The 17,576-nt window shown below is 42.8% G+C and overlaps 3 protein-coding genes across 3 annotated transcripts in view; all 3 read right to left on the bottom strand.

The window, feature by feature from the left end:
• PPA1 (inorganic pyrophosphatase 1) overlaps positions 1 to 7,594 on the bottom strand; it is a 41,940-nt gene extending 34,346 nt beyond the window's left edge. The window contains exons 1-2 of the mRNA XM_084903714.1: positions 7,353 to 7,594; positions 5,129 to 5,187 (exon numbers count right to left, since the gene is read on the bottom strand). Of these exons, the coding sequence (XP_084759840.1) occupies positions 5,129 to 5,187; positions 7,353 to 7,416 (123 nt within the window). The 5' untranslated portion in view covers positions 7,417 to 7,594. The remainder of the gene's footprint in view (positions 1 to 5,128; positions 5,188 to 7,352) is intronic.
• SAR1A (secretion associated Ras related GTPase 1A) overlaps positions 1 to 17,576 on the bottom strand; it is a 197,743-nt gene that overhangs the window by 64,518 nt on the left and 115,649 nt on the right. The gene's annotated exons all lie outside the window — the stretch shown is intronic.
• AIFM2 (AIF family member 2) overlaps positions 1 to 17,576 on the bottom strand; it is a 132,277-nt gene that overhangs the window by 97,157 nt on the left and 17,544 nt on the right. The window lies entirely within an intron of this gene.

Raw genomic sequence — 17,576 nt, 5'->3', positions numbered from 1 at the left:
ATAAAAGAACCTAGCTCAGAGAATGACATGATGGTGAAAGGGAATAATACACATAAAGGGTTTAGCCTAGAGCCTAAGGTATGGAAAGCATTCAATAAATATTAACAATATTATTTGACTTTTGAAATAAAAATCTTTAATAAGACTTCAACAGCAAGTTAAATATATATAGAATCATGAGCTGTCAGTGTAGAATATAACATAAAATTCCACCAACACCAACAGTGCTCAGAGGTAAAGTAACTTGCTCAACATCATAAAACTAGTCAGTGATAAAACCAGGACTGAAATCAAGACTTGCTATCCATAAAATAGAGTTCTCAAAGTCTTCAGATATAACCAATCATTGTGATCAACATATCAATATATTTTTGTTTGGTTATTGTGTTTTGAGACTTGCTTTAAGAACAATATACACATATTTAATCAGCACAAATTAGTTTTTTTATAAAGTTGATAAATCACAGAAATTATGGTTAGAATAGCTATTTTCAATCTTTAGTCATTTTTAAAGCTCCTCTGAGGGGGAAATAGGAGCTTATTCTTATTTATGACATGTCAATTATGTTTAATTGTGATAATTTTCATCTATGTTTTGAGTTCTAACTTTGGTTTGGAAAATGCAAAACCAAAAGATAAACAAAAACAACCCAGAAAACCCAACGATTCTACATAAATAATAAGCTGAAAAAGACAGTGTTTATATTATTAACTAGAGGCCCATTGCACGATATTTGTGCAAGAATAGGCCGTCCTTCCCTTGGCTTCACTCCCAGCTGCCCGGGAGCTGGCAAGTCCCCTCTCCCCAGCCACCTGGGAACCAGCATTTCCTCACTCCCGGGCCACCCCAATTGGTCCAGAGTACCATTCCAGTAGCTCTCTTGGCCGCCCCAATTCCTCTCATAGCAAGCTTCACTCTGCTCTGCACCTGTATATGCAAATTAACCTCCATCTTTGTTGGGTTCATTTGCATACAAACGCTGATTGGCTGTGGGCATAGCAGAGTGATGGTTGATTTGCATGTTTCTCTTTTATTAGGTAAGATTCTGTGATATTTTTACAACTTCAATTTATGGAACAGAAATAGAAAATTTAAAAGAAGGCAAAAAAATTGGGTACAGCGAGATAGTATCTTTAAAAAGCTAAGAATAATACACACTGCAAAAAATATTTATATTTCTCAAGCATCAACCCATTTAATTAGAAGTCTGACTTTTTTTTAAGAGAGAAAAGAAACATAGTTCCATATTTACAAATGCTTCCCCACAGTCGCTGAAAAGCAAACACATGCCTATATTGACAGAACTAGTATTTAATGTCAAACTTGAAGATAGAATAGAAAAAATATCAAACTTCTAAAACATCAAATCATACTTGAATACTTTCATATTTAGATAACGTTTAATTTAGTCAACATTTCAGACTGTTTATACTCTCTTTTGTATTTTAAAAATTTCTGGTATGTTAGAAATTTTAAGCCAGAAGACATTCTGAACTACAGGTGCATTTATATTTGATTCCAAATAGACCCAAGAGCAAAGGACATGCTTACAAAAAGCAACAACAAAAGTCAGTGAGTCCTTGCCCTTACCTTCTTCCACCCAATGGGATTTGGAAATAATCCAAGCAGGGTGTCTGAGTTATAAGGATTCCCAGGACTGGCTGGATTGATCACCTAATGGCATGTATCCCAAGTCAAATGCTCTCCACACGGAAAGGTCCTGACTTAGAGTAGGATAATCCTTTGGGCATTTTCCTTAGTAGAATTGAGTGTGTTATGTTAGAGGTACCGTCTCTCTCATTATCATCTGCCTAATGGGTGAACATGTTAGGGATATGGCCTATGGTCACCCACATGCAAAAATGTATGTAAATTTAATTACATTGGAATTTTTGTTGTTGTTAATTCTCATCCAATATTTTTTCCTTTTATTTTTTAGAGAGAGAGGGAGACAGAGAAACATCAATGTGAGAGAGACACATCAACTGGTTGTCTCTGGCAAGCACCCGGGGAGGCCAGAATCCAGCCTGCAATCGAGTTACATGCCCTTGACCAGGATCAAACCTGTGACCCTTCAGTCCGCAGGCCAATTAGGGCGGAAATATTTTTAAAATCACACTCTTTTGTAACCAATGGAGTCAATCTGTTATTTTACTTAGGCTACAATCCAAAATAATTTATGTGTACCACGCCCTTACTCGTTTTGTACACAGTGAATTTCCTTAAAAGCGAAACAAAAGGACGCTTTCCTGTTTCTCAGGCAGGAATCTGAAGTACTGAAGTTCACTGAGAAATGGACACTAGTGAAATAGATTTGTTGCAAGAGCTTGTGCTTTTTGAGCCACCTTTTGGGTGGTACAAGAGCAAAGTATTTTTTAAAAATATGTTCTTATTGATTTTAGAGAGAAAGGAAAAGAGAGGGAGAAACATGGATCAGCTCTCATGCATGTCCACTTCTGGGGATCAAGTCTGCAACCTGGGCATGTGCCCTGACCAGGAATTGAACAGGCGATCTCTCGGTGAATGGGAGGGTGCTCAACTAACTGAGTCACACCAACCAGGGCTAAAAGTCTTCATTTCAGTGATCCCAACCAATCCATATGAGACTTCAAAGGGTCACAGAATAACCTGAGTGAAGATGTTTTACGCGACACCAGTCTAGTCTTCAGTTTCCCATTGTGAAGAAACTTGAAGCAATAAGATTAGACACAACAATTGCTACGATCATTATAGTCCTTGGCTAGAATACTGTCAAGTCACTTATTGCTACCGTCTGAATGTTTGTGCCCCCCCCCCCAAAATTCTTGTTGAAGTCCAAAATTCGTATGTTGAATGTATGTGTTCCCCAAGAATTCACACCTCAAAGAAGATGGCATATTAGGTGGGACCTTTGGGAAGTGGTCAAGACATGATGAGAGTAGAACCCTCGTGACTTGTACAGAGGCTCTGCAGAGCGCCCTGGGCTCCTCTGCCACATGAGGACACTCTGAGCTGTCTGCAACCAGAAGGGGGCCCTCATCTGACCACGCTGGCACCCCAATCTCAGACTTGCAGCCTCCAGAACTGTGAGCAATACATGTCTGCTGTTTATAAGCTACTCATTCTGTGGAATTTTGTTACAGCAGCCCAAATGGATTAAGACAGGAGCATTGTTTTAAAAAAAACACAACAAGCCTGGCTTAGTGTGGCTCGGTAGCTGAGCGTCAATCTATGAACCAGGAAGTCATGGTTTGATTCTCAGTGGGGGCGTGCAGGAGGCAGCCAATCAGTGATTCTCTCATCATTGATGTTTCTATCTCTTTCTCATTGTCCCTTCCTCTCTCAAACCAATAAAAATAATACATAAATAAAAATAAAAAACACAACACAGCCGTATGTCAAGAAAATGTTTTCCTTCCTTAGTACATCTGTATGCCAAGGTACCATCAATAAACTTAGGGTCATCACTTTTTTCCTCTTCATTACTCAAAATGGTGTAAGATGTTACCGCAAAGTACTTTGCTATGCATACTAATTATACAAAAAATATTCAAATGATGCGTGTTCAGGAGGAAGGATCCTGCAGTCCACATCAACTCCAAGGAAATCAGATGTAACAAAGTAGAGCCTCTGAGTAAATACACTCTAAGAATCTCTCAGGAGAACACATGCCAATTAGAAGTCCCTCCTGTAACATCACTGGCCTGGGGATGTTTGTTCCATTGCCTCCGGCTGGAGCCCCAGCTCAAGTAGGCTCCTTGGAAGCAACACACAGGTTGGGTTGGATTTTCTGCCAATGTCCACGTGTCAATACCAACCTGCAGCTAACTTCCTGGTAGTAGTAAAATGAATTTGTCTGTTTCTCTCTGATAAATAAGGACAAACACACCCAAGGATAAAATGTCATCTTTACTAGTATTCTAGATGTGCGCTGGAATATGATGTTCACGTGTTCATGTACAGACATCTAGCTAAAGATCAATAACCTATGTAGCGTTTACAACCTCAAAAGATTTGCACACACTGTGAATCAAGCTTCCTGATTAAATGAAAATAAAAAAATGTTTTAAAGGTAGAGAAAAGAATCGAACATTTGTTTTTGTCAGTTCCTAAATTCAGTACAGACTTCTATTACGAAGAAGGCTAAAAAAAGTCGCGTTTTCTTCTTTTTAAATGACTATTTGAATATGTACAAATTTTGAATGATCTTTATAAAAAGGTTAGAAAATATAAAAAGGCAAAATGAAAGTAAAAATGAAAAGTAACCCACTAGCAATTAAGGTTACTTCCCAAGGATCATGACTATTTTGGAATATGTAGTTGAAGACTTTTTTTTCCTAGGGAAGTAAAGATGCTTACCATTTTGTGGTAAGCCTACCAATCTGTGTAAAGTTAGATCTCTTTGGCTCACTGTATATACAGGAACAGGCACCTCTTTTTAGAAGTCTGTGGACTTACCTTTATTAACACTATTTGCAGATCTTAACTCTACCAGTCCAATAAAAGTACTGAATTTCTCTGTATTCACTGAATAATCTAGTTTTTTTAAATTTTTATTATTTAGTAAATATTCCACAGCCCAAGTTTTGGACTGGCTACTTACTTTTAAAACCACAAATGGAACACTAAGATTTTAGTTCCATACACACATACAAAAAAGACCAATGTGAATTTTTTTGTTTATCAAGGCAGCTTTAAAACATTGGCTTCTATTCCTATACTCCTTTCCCAAGCGATAGTTGCTTCTTTAACTGAATAATCTGTATTTAAGACTGACTTCTCAGTCAATGCCCCTTAGCTCACAGCACAATGAGGCATTTTAAGACCTTACCCTATCTAATAAAGGCCTAATATGCAAGTTGTCCCCTCAACCAGGTGTTCCACTGGGAGTTTGACCAGGGGGTGGGGTTGGCCAGCCAACCGTCCTTGGCCCCTCCCCCTGGCCAGCCGTGCCCTGGCCACCTGTGGCAGCATTGGTGGTGATGGTGGTGGTGGTGGTGGCAGCAGGCAGCAGGGGAGGGGGAATAAGGAGGCCCCAGCCTGCAGCTGGCAGCCACTAAGGGCTCTAGTTAAGATACAAGAAAATCCACATGTGGAACTATCCGACCTCAGTAAAGAGACTAGGCTCAAAAGATAAGAACATCTTACCTTATCTGCATAAATTGGAATATCATGAAATGGAGATATATATTGTCCCTTTTCATTTTCTGCAAAATAAATTAGAAAATGTTATTACTTTTTTGTTAATTATATTTCCAGATATATGAAGTACACTTTTAAAGAAACGTAATTTTTAAGAGCAGGTTTAGATTTACAATAAAATGGAGAAGGTACAGAGATTTCCCATATCCCCCCTGCTCCCACACATGCATAGCCTCCCCTACTGTCAACACCACTCACCAGAATGGCACAGCACACATTTTTACACCAAGATTTTATTCCCACAAAAAAGCTGGCTGTATACTCCACCTTTCCTGACTCCCCCCCCCAACTGGGTTAAGTGTTCATCCTCTGCACTCCTCAGGCATCTAAGAGGTACTAACCTCTATAATAAGGACAGGGACTGCCTCATACTTGGGCTCAAAGAGAAGGGAGGGGATCAGTTTGCTGAATTATAAACCAGGATGCCTTAAATAATGTTCCAGGAAGACAGAGCCAGCTGAGATTGACTTTTCTTTAGGATAATCAAGTTGCAACAACACTCTATATTCTGGAGATAAAACTACCATAAGTAATTTAAAAACTTCCCTATTTTCTCCAGGAAAACTTCAGAGTCAGTCCACATGGCATCCATTCAGGTTTAGAAACCAACAGTGACCAACCACTCCCAATCCCATCCAGGCCTCTGTGACAGCTGTCCGACCCACTCTCAGTTTTAAAGAGACTGGCAAATGTAACTTTACAGAGGATTAAAAAAAAAAAAAAAAACATTTAAAATTATATAATGTTATAATTGGATCTAATTATTGGTATTCTTAAGTTCCAGAGAGTTCCATTTAGTGAAAAGTTACTTTAGCCAGTGCCCAAGTCTAGGAGTGGCTTTGGTCTTTCTGAGTGGCTATCAAATATTTGCTACTAACACACAACCTAAAAAACTGTGTTTGTTCTGCAAACATAACTGGAGTATCACCCAAACCATCCCCAGTCCTTCAAACCAGTCACCCCTCTGAAACCCTCCTATTGAGGAATTCCTGTGCCAACAGGAACTCCGGAAAATATAGTTCAGTGACGTCCCGAACGTTCCTGCACGGCCCTTGATGCTTTTTCGAACGTTTAAAATAGTGGCGAGTCGCAGCCGTGCTGAATTTAGTCTAATATTCAACCAGATGTGTACACTTGGAGAGTTCACCTACCTTTTCCTCCCACCCCGGGCTACTCTTGGATAGGAGCTCTGTTCTTTCTTTCCGTAATCCCATTTGTTCCCTGTAAACCCGCTCTTCCCCGCCCTCCTTCACACACTGGATGGGGAACTCCCAGAAATGAGTGCACCTGCCCACTCCCTTCCAAACAAAACGGTAAAGAGGGTAAAGCAGAAGTGCCTCTGGTGACACATTGTTGAACGCCTCCGATCACCGAGTCCTAATGGCTTGGGGCGGGTTGGGGACAGGGGTAGAGAGTAAGGATAAAGCCGGGGTAGCTCTCCTGCACCTACAAGGATGAAGGGAGTGCGCCCCGGGGAGCGGGGCTCCGCGGCCTGCAGCTCCTCCGCTCCGGGTGGGCTCGGGCAGGCGCCCCGCAGACGCCCGGTCCCCGCACAGGGGTCAGCACTGGGCGCTTTCTGACCCCGCCGGCAGGGCTGACGTCACCGTGTGCTGGGAGGGAATGGCTTTCTGTTTCACAGCCGGTTCCCAGCATCAGGGCAGCGGGAAAACACGCGGCACAGGCAGGAGCGCTGCCAGCAAATCCCCCTGGAGGGATGGATGGGTCTGGGTCCCCGTCTCCCCGTTTGTAGAACGAGGGGCGGCAAGTCAGAGCTATAAGGAAGGAATGAAGGTCCTAGGGAACCTCCCCCGCCTCCCCTTAAGCCCCATCTTTTCTTCCAAATTGAACAATCCTCTTAAAGGGATTAGTTTCCCTCCAGGAACCTTTCTAGGGTGACTCAGAGGTTTCCTTTTCCCATCACACACTGCCCGGCACCTGCAACACTAGCCTGGCCCAGGTTCGGGTCCAACCGAGCTTATGCCGTCCCGCCCGCGGGCCGGACCTGTGAAATGGGACGACAGGGCAGGCCCAGGCCCCACGGACCGGCCGGAGGAGCCCATCCCGCGCCCGGGGCGAGGGGGCTGAGCGCGGGCCGCAGGCGCCCAGGCGGGACGGCCCGGGAATGAATGGAAGGGCGGGTGGGGAGGGGCCGCGGGGCCGCCGCACTCACTGAAGAAGACGCGGTACTCGAGGGAGAAGGGCGCGGCGCGCTCCTCGCTGCTGAAGCCGCTCATGATGCCGAAGACCCGCCGCAGCCACCGAGCAAAGCCACCCGCACGCGGCGCCGACTGACAAGGGGAGCCGCCCGCGCCTGCGCACTGCCGGGACTGGGCTGGGAGCTGCGCCCCGAGCCGCCTTTAACGCGGCTCGCGCCCGCAGGTCTCCCCCACCCCCGCCCCGCCCACCTCCCGCGCAGGCGCACTGCGCCCGGCCCGCGCGTCCTTGAGCCCCAGCCCCGCCCCTCAGGCTCCGCCCCCACGGCCCCGCCTCCTGGCTCCCGGGCTGGGCCACGTGGCCGGCGGCCCGTGGTGGCTCCATCCTTTGGCCCGCGGACACTGGGGCACGGACAAAGAGCGAAAGCTCCAGTTCTCGGTTTGGACCCGCTGGGAGTTGGCCGTGGACCTCTTCCCAACCAACCGCACACACTGGGAATTCACCTTTGGTTCCCACACACCCTTCCTCACAGAGGTATTCCTTATCTCAGAAGTCATAAGTCACCCACCCGCTTTACCCGTCAGCAAGGGTGTTGTTCATTTGCATTTTTCTAATCCATAAGCAAAGCTGAGGCCTAGTACCGACGGCCTGTATCGGCCGGCACCAACTAAGCATCGGTTCCACCTCTTTGTAAGTGAATGGCAGCAGGCAGATTGCTGTGAACCCCTCTGACTCAGTTTCTCATCAGAGATAATCAGAATAACCAGTTCATGGGTTGTTGGGGTGATTAACTGAGTGACACACGGCGGGAGTTGGAGGAAGAGCCTGGCTCCTTACAAGCACCCAACAAGTATAACTTGTTATTCCCACCCTCCCCAGTGGAGGAGGATTTACTCTTCCCCCCTCCCCGCTTCTTGTTAGACTCACCCCAGTTCCTCGGGGACTTGAGATGGAAGCATTGGAAAAGTTCAGGCTTGAGCTCAGGGTCCCTTGAGGACATTTCTGTCAAGCAGAAGCTCTATGGAGCTTATTTTTCTATTCCTGTTCCAACTCATCGGGCCAGACCCCAAAAGCTAAAGTCTAATGGAGGTTGTGGGCAGAGATTTGCATCATTTACATACCCAATCTATATCTTAAAAAAAAAAAAGCTTATTTCAAAATCCTAATTATAAATTAAGAAATGATTATCCACATTTCACAGAACGCTTAGTTTTATTTTAAAATTTTGATAGCCTCGGTTTCAGTTTCTCACAATGGTGCCTTAAAAACATTTTGATTTAAACTTTATTTTTGCAAAACAATGTCTATTATGTATGAGATGCTCCCTTTATTAAAGGAAAACATAGTAAGAAAATTCTAATTAGTTAGAAAGTACCCCTCCCTTGTCTCCGTCCAGACTCCTATTAATTTTCAGGAGGCATGACCACTGACACTACACCGCACTTTTTTTTTTTTAGAAAGGAAAATTGTTTTTTATTAAAGGATCTGTTAAGAAATTATAAAACCCAGGGCCAAGCACAGAAACATGATTTTCTTGAGGTCCCAGAGAGGAAATTTTTTGGCTTAAGCTTGAATCCACAGTATTTTCTGGTAAACTACCAACCTATCAAAATTATTGGTTGTGAAAGTCTTTATTGTGATAAAAGCTGAGTTATGCTACAAAGGCATCTGCTTCACTCTGAGCTCTTCATAGGCAACTTCATAGGGCTCTTGCAGGTGGGAGTTACTGCTCTGTGTCTGAGCTAACAGCATCACCCTGAAGCTGGGTCCCATCTTTCCTACTGCATTCCTAACTGTGACAATTCATCCCACACTTGTGTCATGACTTGAATTTCTGCAATATGCATCTGTATATTTGTTCATACATTCATACTAGTAACAGCTAACATTTATTATGGCGTGCCAAGACCTTACAGACATTAACTGTTTACTTCTTACAATAACCTATGATACAGGCTACTAATTTATGCATCTTACACATGAGGAAATTGAAGCTCAGAAAAATTACCCCTAGGGAATGGAGGAGCTAGGATTTGAACCCAGTAAGTTGATTAGGATAGGCCAGTGGTCGACAAACTCATTAGTCAACAGAGCCAAATATCAACAGTACAACGATTGAAATTTTTTTTGAGAGCCAAACTTTTTTTTTTATATATATATATTTTATTGATTTTGTACAGAGAGGAAGGGAGAGAGATAGAGAGTTAGAAACATCGACGAGAGAGAGTCATCGATCAGCTGCCTCCTGCACACCCCCTACTGGGGATATGCCCGCAACCAAGGTACATGCCCTTGACCGGAATCGAACCCGGGACCCTTCAGTCCCCAAGCCGACGCTCTATCTATTGAGCTAAACCGGTCTCGGTGAGAGCCAAACTTTTTAAACTTAAACTTCTTCTAACGCCACTTCTTCAAAATAGACTTGCCCAGGCCATGGTATTTTGTGGAAGAGCCACACTCAAGGGGCCAAAGAGCCGCATGTGGCTCGCGAGCCGCAGTTTCTTAACCACGGGGATAGGTTATGGTGTCTCATACCTCCCCTTTTCATTAACTAAATAGATTGCCCGAGAGTCCCCAATTTCTTTTCATGATTCACAGATGCTTTGAAAGTGGTCATTTGAAAAAGAATAAAGTTGTATCCTGTTCACACCCAACTGAGTTCAGTGGTTTAATAAAAACATTATAGTATAGTAGCTGTTTGTAAAGGAATTTGATGCATCCCTCAAAACAAGTCTATTTCTGCTTTTATTGGCTTTATAAGAAGAATGCCCAGCATCATAAAAACATGTAGTGTCTTACAGGCTCCTCCTGGCTTCTCTGATAAGATTCTCCTTACCTGTCTCAGAGGCTTCCAGACTAGAAACTGTTTCAGCCTTCCTCAGGAAAACATTTTAATGTCAAGAAACACTGTTTTGGATTTAATCTAAACTTGTCATGCTTCAACTCCAGCAGGTTTCCTCTTATTTAAGCTTCCATGAAGATAAAATAGCCTGTCATTAGCTGGTAAATAATGTTGTGTATATTTGATGTGCTTGAAATTGTCAAGCACCCCTTTAGTCTTACCTTACTCAGTCTACAACATCTTCAGTCCTTATTGCTGCCTAGTTCACAGAGCGCTTCAAAGGGAAATTCCAATATTTAATCAGAATCCACGTATCAAGTGTGTGGAACACAAACTGAACCACACTTTTGCCAGTAGTTAAAACACAGGGTGGGGGTGGGGGGTGGGGAGACAAAAAAACAGTAGAGCAGTGGCTTAGTCAGTAACACAATGTATTGTGGAAAGCTAACAGAATCTCTGCAGAGTGAATATTAAATAGGATCAACTTCAGAGAGTTTTTGAGGCGATGTTCTTTTAATTGAACTGCTCTCTCTTTTCTGTCTTTGGGCAGAGGAAGCCAGTTTTCTTGGAAAAACCCAGATTCTCCTCTGTGACTGACTTATGAACAGGCAGAAATGATGCAATAGTGTGCCACACATACTTTCCCTTTTGCCTCCTGCCAGCTCAGAGCAAGACAGTAAAGTTTTCCTGACCTCTGGACTTATGCACTAACTTTTATATCATTGAATGTGATTGGTAGAGCCAATCACTACCAACTTCAATGAAGTGGCAAGCCCTGGCTCCACTGGGGTACGAGTCAGTGCTTTGTCACTTTCCCTTGAAGGCCAGGGTGGTGACCCACAGGCCCAAATGGACTTTGTTCTCCTTCTCTTGACTCCCTGAGGCTTAGCACGGTATCTGGCCAGAGGAGATGTTCAGTGGATCTCTGCTGGACCAACAGAGAAATTAGTGAAGAGGAGCAAGGGGGAATACCTTTTTTTTTTTAAAGCTAGACAAAGAGAGGACACAAAAATCACTAACCTTACATGAAGAAAAAAAAAGATAATTGGACTCGATCAAAACTTAAAACTGCTTAGCAAAAGACACAGTTAAGAAAACGAAAAGGCAAACCACAGTCCGTGTGCCAGTTATCAATTTGTGGCCTACAAGCTTCAAATTCAGCCTTCTCCACCGTCTCGGGGCACATGAATATTTTTCCTTTGCTCCTTTGTCAGTAAAGAACTCCGGTGTGCTGGTTCACAGGCCCCTACGAGCGCTCCTGGCTCCGGTGCTTGCCGCTTCTCCGGCCTGGCTCCTGCCCGTGGCGGGCAGCTTCGCTGTCACCTTCCTCGAGCAGTTTTGTCTCAGAGTGCTCCGGAGGCATTTCCCTAAGAACAGCCTTCATCTGCACTGAGGGCGTTTTTCTAGCAAGTTCTACTGATGTGGCCTCCCAGTGACTTCTCTGTACCCATTTAGGAGGCCATGGTTGGTACCTTCAACAAGATTTGCTTCTCAGCTCTGGTAGGGCTTCTTCCTTGGGTATTGTGTGTCTCCGTCCTAAGGGATAGTAGCTGCTCCTTCTACTACGTTTATTTTTAGAGCTCTCTTTATTTCTTACTAGCCAATCTTCTGTACTTCAGTCCCCTGTTATAAGTAATCTTTTTTTCTTTCTTTATTATTATTTTTTAATTTACTGGGGTGGCATTGGTCAACATGACATGTAGGTTTCAGGTATGGGATTCTATGGTATAAGATCTATATATTGCACCATGTACCCACCACCTGGAAATACCTTCTTAATTATATTAATTTAACAAATGATGCACTCAGCTGTTTTTAAACAGTAGCTTTCTTGCTCTGTAACTAAGTCCAATGGCACTTTTCAGTCTATATCCTCTCCTCTTGCTGTGGCTGACTCTGTTGGATATTTTCAATTTTTTGATGATCTCTCCACTTTGACTTGTTATTGCATTCTCTTCTGCCATTCTTCGTACTTATCTGGCCACTCATTAATCATTCTTCCCCTTAGCCTTCCCTTCATCTATTTTTTTAAAATATATTTTTATTGATTTCAGAGAGGACAGAAGATGGAGAGAAACATCAATGATAAGAGAGAATCATTGATTGGCTGCCTCCTGCATGCCCTACACTGGGAATTGATCCTGCAATCTGGACATATGCCCTAACTGGTAATCGAACCATGACCTCCTGGTTCATAGGTTGGTGCTCAACCTCTGAGCAACACCAGCCATGCTTCCCTTCATCTCTTCATCTTAATCATCATTGTCTTTCTTTTTTATTTTATTATTATTATTTTTTAATCATCACCTGAGGACATGCTTAGAAGGGGAGCGGAGGGGAGCAAAGAAACATTGATGTGAGAGAGAGAAATTGCTTTCCCCAACCAGGGATTCCAACCCAAAACCCAGGTATGTGCCCTAACAGGGAACTGAAACCACAACCTTTCTGTGTACGCAACAATGCTCAATCAACTGAGCCATCTGGTCAGGCCATCATTGTCTTTCCTACTTCTTACATTCTCTCTTTCTAGAGATATTATGTCCCTAAGTTATCTCATGTATATATTTGGTGTCAACTATCACCTATAGGTCCTACATCAAGAAAACTTTAAAAAACTAAGTACTATTTAACATTTATTGTGGCCATGCTCTGTGCTAGGTAATAGGGATCTAGAACGTAGAAAGACATAGTCCTGGCCTTCACAGAACTTCAACAAATGAAGAGAAGACAGACTTTAACAAATAATTACAATCAATTTGGGTAAGTAGAGTAATAGAGGAAGTGCAAGACATTGAATTATGGGAGCAGAGACCCTATTCAAGGAAGTGACCTTAACCTGTGACCTAAAGGATTGGAAGGCAAAAGGGGATAAAGCAGAAGCCGGAACTGGATTATCTAGAGATGAAACCAGAGATATGGTCAGGGTTAAAGTGAAGGGCCTTAGAAAGCAATGGGAACTCTCATATGGTGTTTGAACTTTTTCCTAAGAGCAATGAGAAACCTAAGAAGGATTTTAGCTGGAACATGACATGATCAGTATTGCTTAGAGCCTGGGTTGGGGTTTAGCAACAGTAGAGGCAGGGGGGATAATGGGAAGACTGCTGCTTGGCCCAGGGGGAAAGGATGGTGGTGCCCCGGATTTAAGTGGCAAAAGAGAAGATTGAGTACAGAGCAACATTCCAGATAGAATTAATGGACCTGATCATTGTTGCACAAAGTAAAAAATGAGGGAGATAGAGTTGAGGATGATTTCTAGGTTTCTGGCTACAACAGCTGGTTGATGGTTTATCATTTGTTGAAGTAGTTTAATTGGGATGGAGAGTGAAACAAATTATGACTCTTTTACCAGGGTACTTCTTATGTATTCATTTATCCTTTTTTTTTTTTTTTTTTTTTACATGAAAAATATACTCACTCTCCCCACAAAATGTGATACCCAAAAGTCTCAACCAATCATGACCTCAAAGTCAAATTTAATTTCTCATGATAGTATCTGCATTATGTTAAGATATGGCTTCTCTTGCTCCAGAGACTTACGAACTTAAAAAGAAACCGATATTGCCCCGGTCAGTGTAGTTAGAGTGTCAGCCTGCTCACCAAAGGGTCTCAGGTTCAATTCCTGATCAAGGGCATGTACCTGGGTTGCAGGTCCGATCCCCTGCCCTGGAGGCAACCAATCAATGTGTCTCTCACATCGATGTTTCTCTCTCTCTGTCTTCTCTCTATCTCCCTTTCACCCTCACTTCCACTCTCTCTAAAAAAATCAATGGAAAGAGTATCCTCAGACGAGGATTAACAAAAAATAATAAAAACAAACAATTTTTGGACAATTTAAGTCATAGGAGAAGAAACATACTAATAATTTTAAAAAGCAGAGGACCGAGGACTCCCAATATCCCAGGGAAGGATGACAGGAGCAGCATCCATAAAGGGGTCTGAGAAGGAATGCCGTAGAGCAAGCATGTCAAACTCAAAGGCTAACACGGGCCAGATAAACAAGGTTTTAGTTTATGTGGGTGGCAAAAAAAAAAAAAAAAAGCTTTAATTTTCATAGAAATGTAGGTTTATTTCGATAGAGACATGCTGAATACAAAGGGCTGAAATAAACGAGTAACCGTTAACATAAAATAATAGAACATTTTAATAAAAATTAATATTTTTTCTTGAACATTAACTTACCAGACACTGAATAACTGCATAGATTAATAAGCGTGACGCAAATAAACCTAATTTTCTTGTTCTCTGAAAGCAAAATATTTCCTGTTGTGCACACCAAACAAGTCAGTACAACTAATGACTTGGCAATCAGCTGTTAAAATATTCGCTGCTAGTATTAGTGAAGAGAAATGGTGTGCCTGTGCATAAGGCGTGTAAGGGAAATGAATGCAACATGATTATAAAAATCAGTCATTAGTGAACGTTATAGTTCATTATTAATAATTATGTATAATAGGATATTGTAAAAATTAAGTTATAAGCTTTTTTTAATATATTTTATTGATTTTTTACAGAGAGGAAGGGAGAGAGATAGAGAGTTAGAAACATCAATGAGAGAGAGTCATCGATCAGCTGCCTCTTGAACACCCTCTATTGGGGATATGCCCGCAACCAAGGTACATGCCCTTGACCGGAATCGAACCCGGGACCCGTCAGTCCCCAAGCCGATGCTCTATCCATTGAGCCAAACCGGTTTCGGCAAGTTATAAGCTTTTTATTAAAACGTTTCTTACATACATTTATATTGTCTGGGCTGTAAAAATATTGTTGTGGGCCACATGCAGCCCCGTGGGCCATGAGTTTGACATGCTTGCTGTAGAGGCAGGAGACAAATCAGGACACTGTGGTGTCTTGGAAACCAGAAGAAGAGGGGATTTTAAGAAGAAAGAGCAGTCAACTCTTATATGCATCTACCTTCTGGACTTCTCTACTTGGCTGGCATCTCATATTCACCAGGTCAAAAAATGAGCTCCCTTCCCCCGCTGAGTCCTCTATCTCAGTTAACAGTGCCACACCTGCCCAACCTGGACGTTCATCTAAGCTCCTTTTGGTTAAGCTCGGCAGCAGCCACTGATGGTTGCCTCCCCAACACCTGTTTACTCTCCCTTTCTCCTTCCCCACAGGACTCTTGTTCAGAGGCGTCTACCCATGGCCACGTGCTTTAGGGAATTTGGTGCTATCTCAGCCTCAAGGGAGGGTCAGATTTAACTTGATTAAGTCTAAGTTAATCACGGTGGTCCATTCCCTTGCCAATACCTTTTGGTTGTAGGTATGTGACACAATTCTGGCCAAGGTTATGTAAGGGGAAGTGTGATAGAAGCTTCTGGTAGAGGCTCTCTTGCTTTTATGAGCTATACGCTGGAAGAGGCCATGTTCTTCCTTTTTCGGACATTGTCTTGAGAGGTACCCTGTAGGTAATAGTGGAAACCTACAATTAAGATGCCAAACAGAAAATTATGTGAAATTGTTATCTCACGTGACTTGTTGTATTTAAACCAGTCTTATTCAGAGTATTCTGTTTCTAGCAGCTGAAAAACATTCTAATGAACACAACTTCCCAGCAGCCTTTACCCCCTCCCCCGGATTAATTTGATTGCAGGTGGACTCTAGTTCCAGGTGTGGGTCTTGATTAGTCTAAGTCAATCATTGAAATCTCAGCCCATTATCTGTTCCAGAACCCCATTGAAAAACATGGGATTTCCCTAGCCACAAGGTTTGGTTCAAAAACAGATACCTGACCCAATCTGAGCCAATGAGTTTGCTGACTCCTTCTGAGGAGTTACTTTGTTCTCTTAGGAGAAACACATGGAAAGAGATATTCTCTCTGTGTCTCTCTTTCTCTCCTAATGTAACAAGAAAGCTTGCAGCTCTGATTGCTGATAGCTGTATTTTGTACCATGAAGAAAGCCAACCTGAGAATGAAGTTTGCGTTGTAGATGGCAGAGGAGAGGAATAGAGACAACCTGGGTACTTGATGACATTATTGAACCACTGGATCAACCAATCCTTCAGTGTTCTATGAACTAACCTATCCCTTTACGTTAAGCTATTCTGAGTCAAATTTTGTTATGGCAACTAAAAGCATCCTAGATAATGATCAATCCTCCCGCAAGCTATCATTTACCAGGTAATAATGCATGGATCTTTCAAACACCTCTTGCACTTATTGCCTCTTTTTCATCTCTACAGCATTAGCCAATCCTGGATTCCCACAAAGAACTAACTCACTAGTCTCCAGTCCCCTTTCCCTCCAACTCAATCCCTACCTGTTGCCAGTGTGAGCTTTAACAGATGAAGATCTGAGTGTACCACTTCCCTGTTCAAACCCTCCTCTTTACCTGGTTGTCTCTAGCTCAGTCTTGAAGACATTTCAAGTTTTTATGGGAACACTTTTCTGACACCCCTCTGGCTGTTCCGTTGGTTATTTGGTCAACCATGATACCTCATCAAGAAAGTACTATTCCACATGATGATTTTTGTCTTTTCTATCTCTGCTCCCTGGACTGTGGGGAGTTCCTCCAAGTTCTTAGACTCAACAGACACTAATTTGTTGAGCGGACACATGCCAGAAGTAAGTTGTGTCTGCCCTGTCACATTTAAAAGGGGGAAGCTAACCAAGTAGGTAATTTGGTTTAGTGAAAAGAACACTGGACTGCAACCCACAAAGCCTGAACTTTTGTGTTGATTTCACTACTTATGAGTTTTGGGATGTCTGCAACTCATTTCCCCAGCTGTAAAATGGGAATACTGCAGTTATGTCAGTGGTAACACAGCCTACCGTCTACCTTTTTTGGGGGAACGGTGGCTGTTTTGCCAGGAAACTGTTCATTCAGAGTAAAGATGCAAAAGGGGGAGAATTACTAATGTGACAGAAAGTGAAAAGAAGACACTAAGCTCTTTCACAATTAGTTCGTTTTCCATTTTCCATAATGTAAAGCCTAGATAACAGAATCATTTTCCAGAGACATGGACTAGAGGATAATAAAGGGGGGTGATTATGGTCATGAGAGGTGGCTTCAAAAAACCGCCAGACAGCAAACACTGTGAATGAACAAAACACACTATGCAAAATGCTCTTCCTTGGGGGCGGTCAAACAGAAACAGAGGCCTGGATACATGGGACAGACTGACAGACTCAGAGGGGAAGGGTGGATGGAGGGACTGGATAAAAGAAGGTAAAGAGATTAGCCAAAGAACATATAAGCAGTGCCCATGGCCACAGACAACAGTGTGGTGAAGGCCAGGGAAGGTGCTGGGTGGAGATGGCAAAGGGGGGGGAATAGGGAACATCTGTAATAGTGTCAACAATTGAAAAAACAACAACATAAATATAGGCTGCTCAGTCACGGAAAGAGCGTGGCTTTGGCAGTTCTAACCTCCCGGCAGAGAGGGAGACAGACC

This window comes from Pipistrellus hanaki, assembly GCF_964339955.1.
Source record: "Pipistrellus hanaki genome assembly, chromosome: 14".
NCBI classification, from domain to species: Eukaryota; Metazoa; Chordata; class Mammalia; order Chiroptera; family Vespertilionidae; genus Pipistrellus; species Pipistrellus hanaki.
Note: the sequence above shows the minus strand (reverse complement) of the source record. Positions and strands in the feature narration are given on the sequence as shown.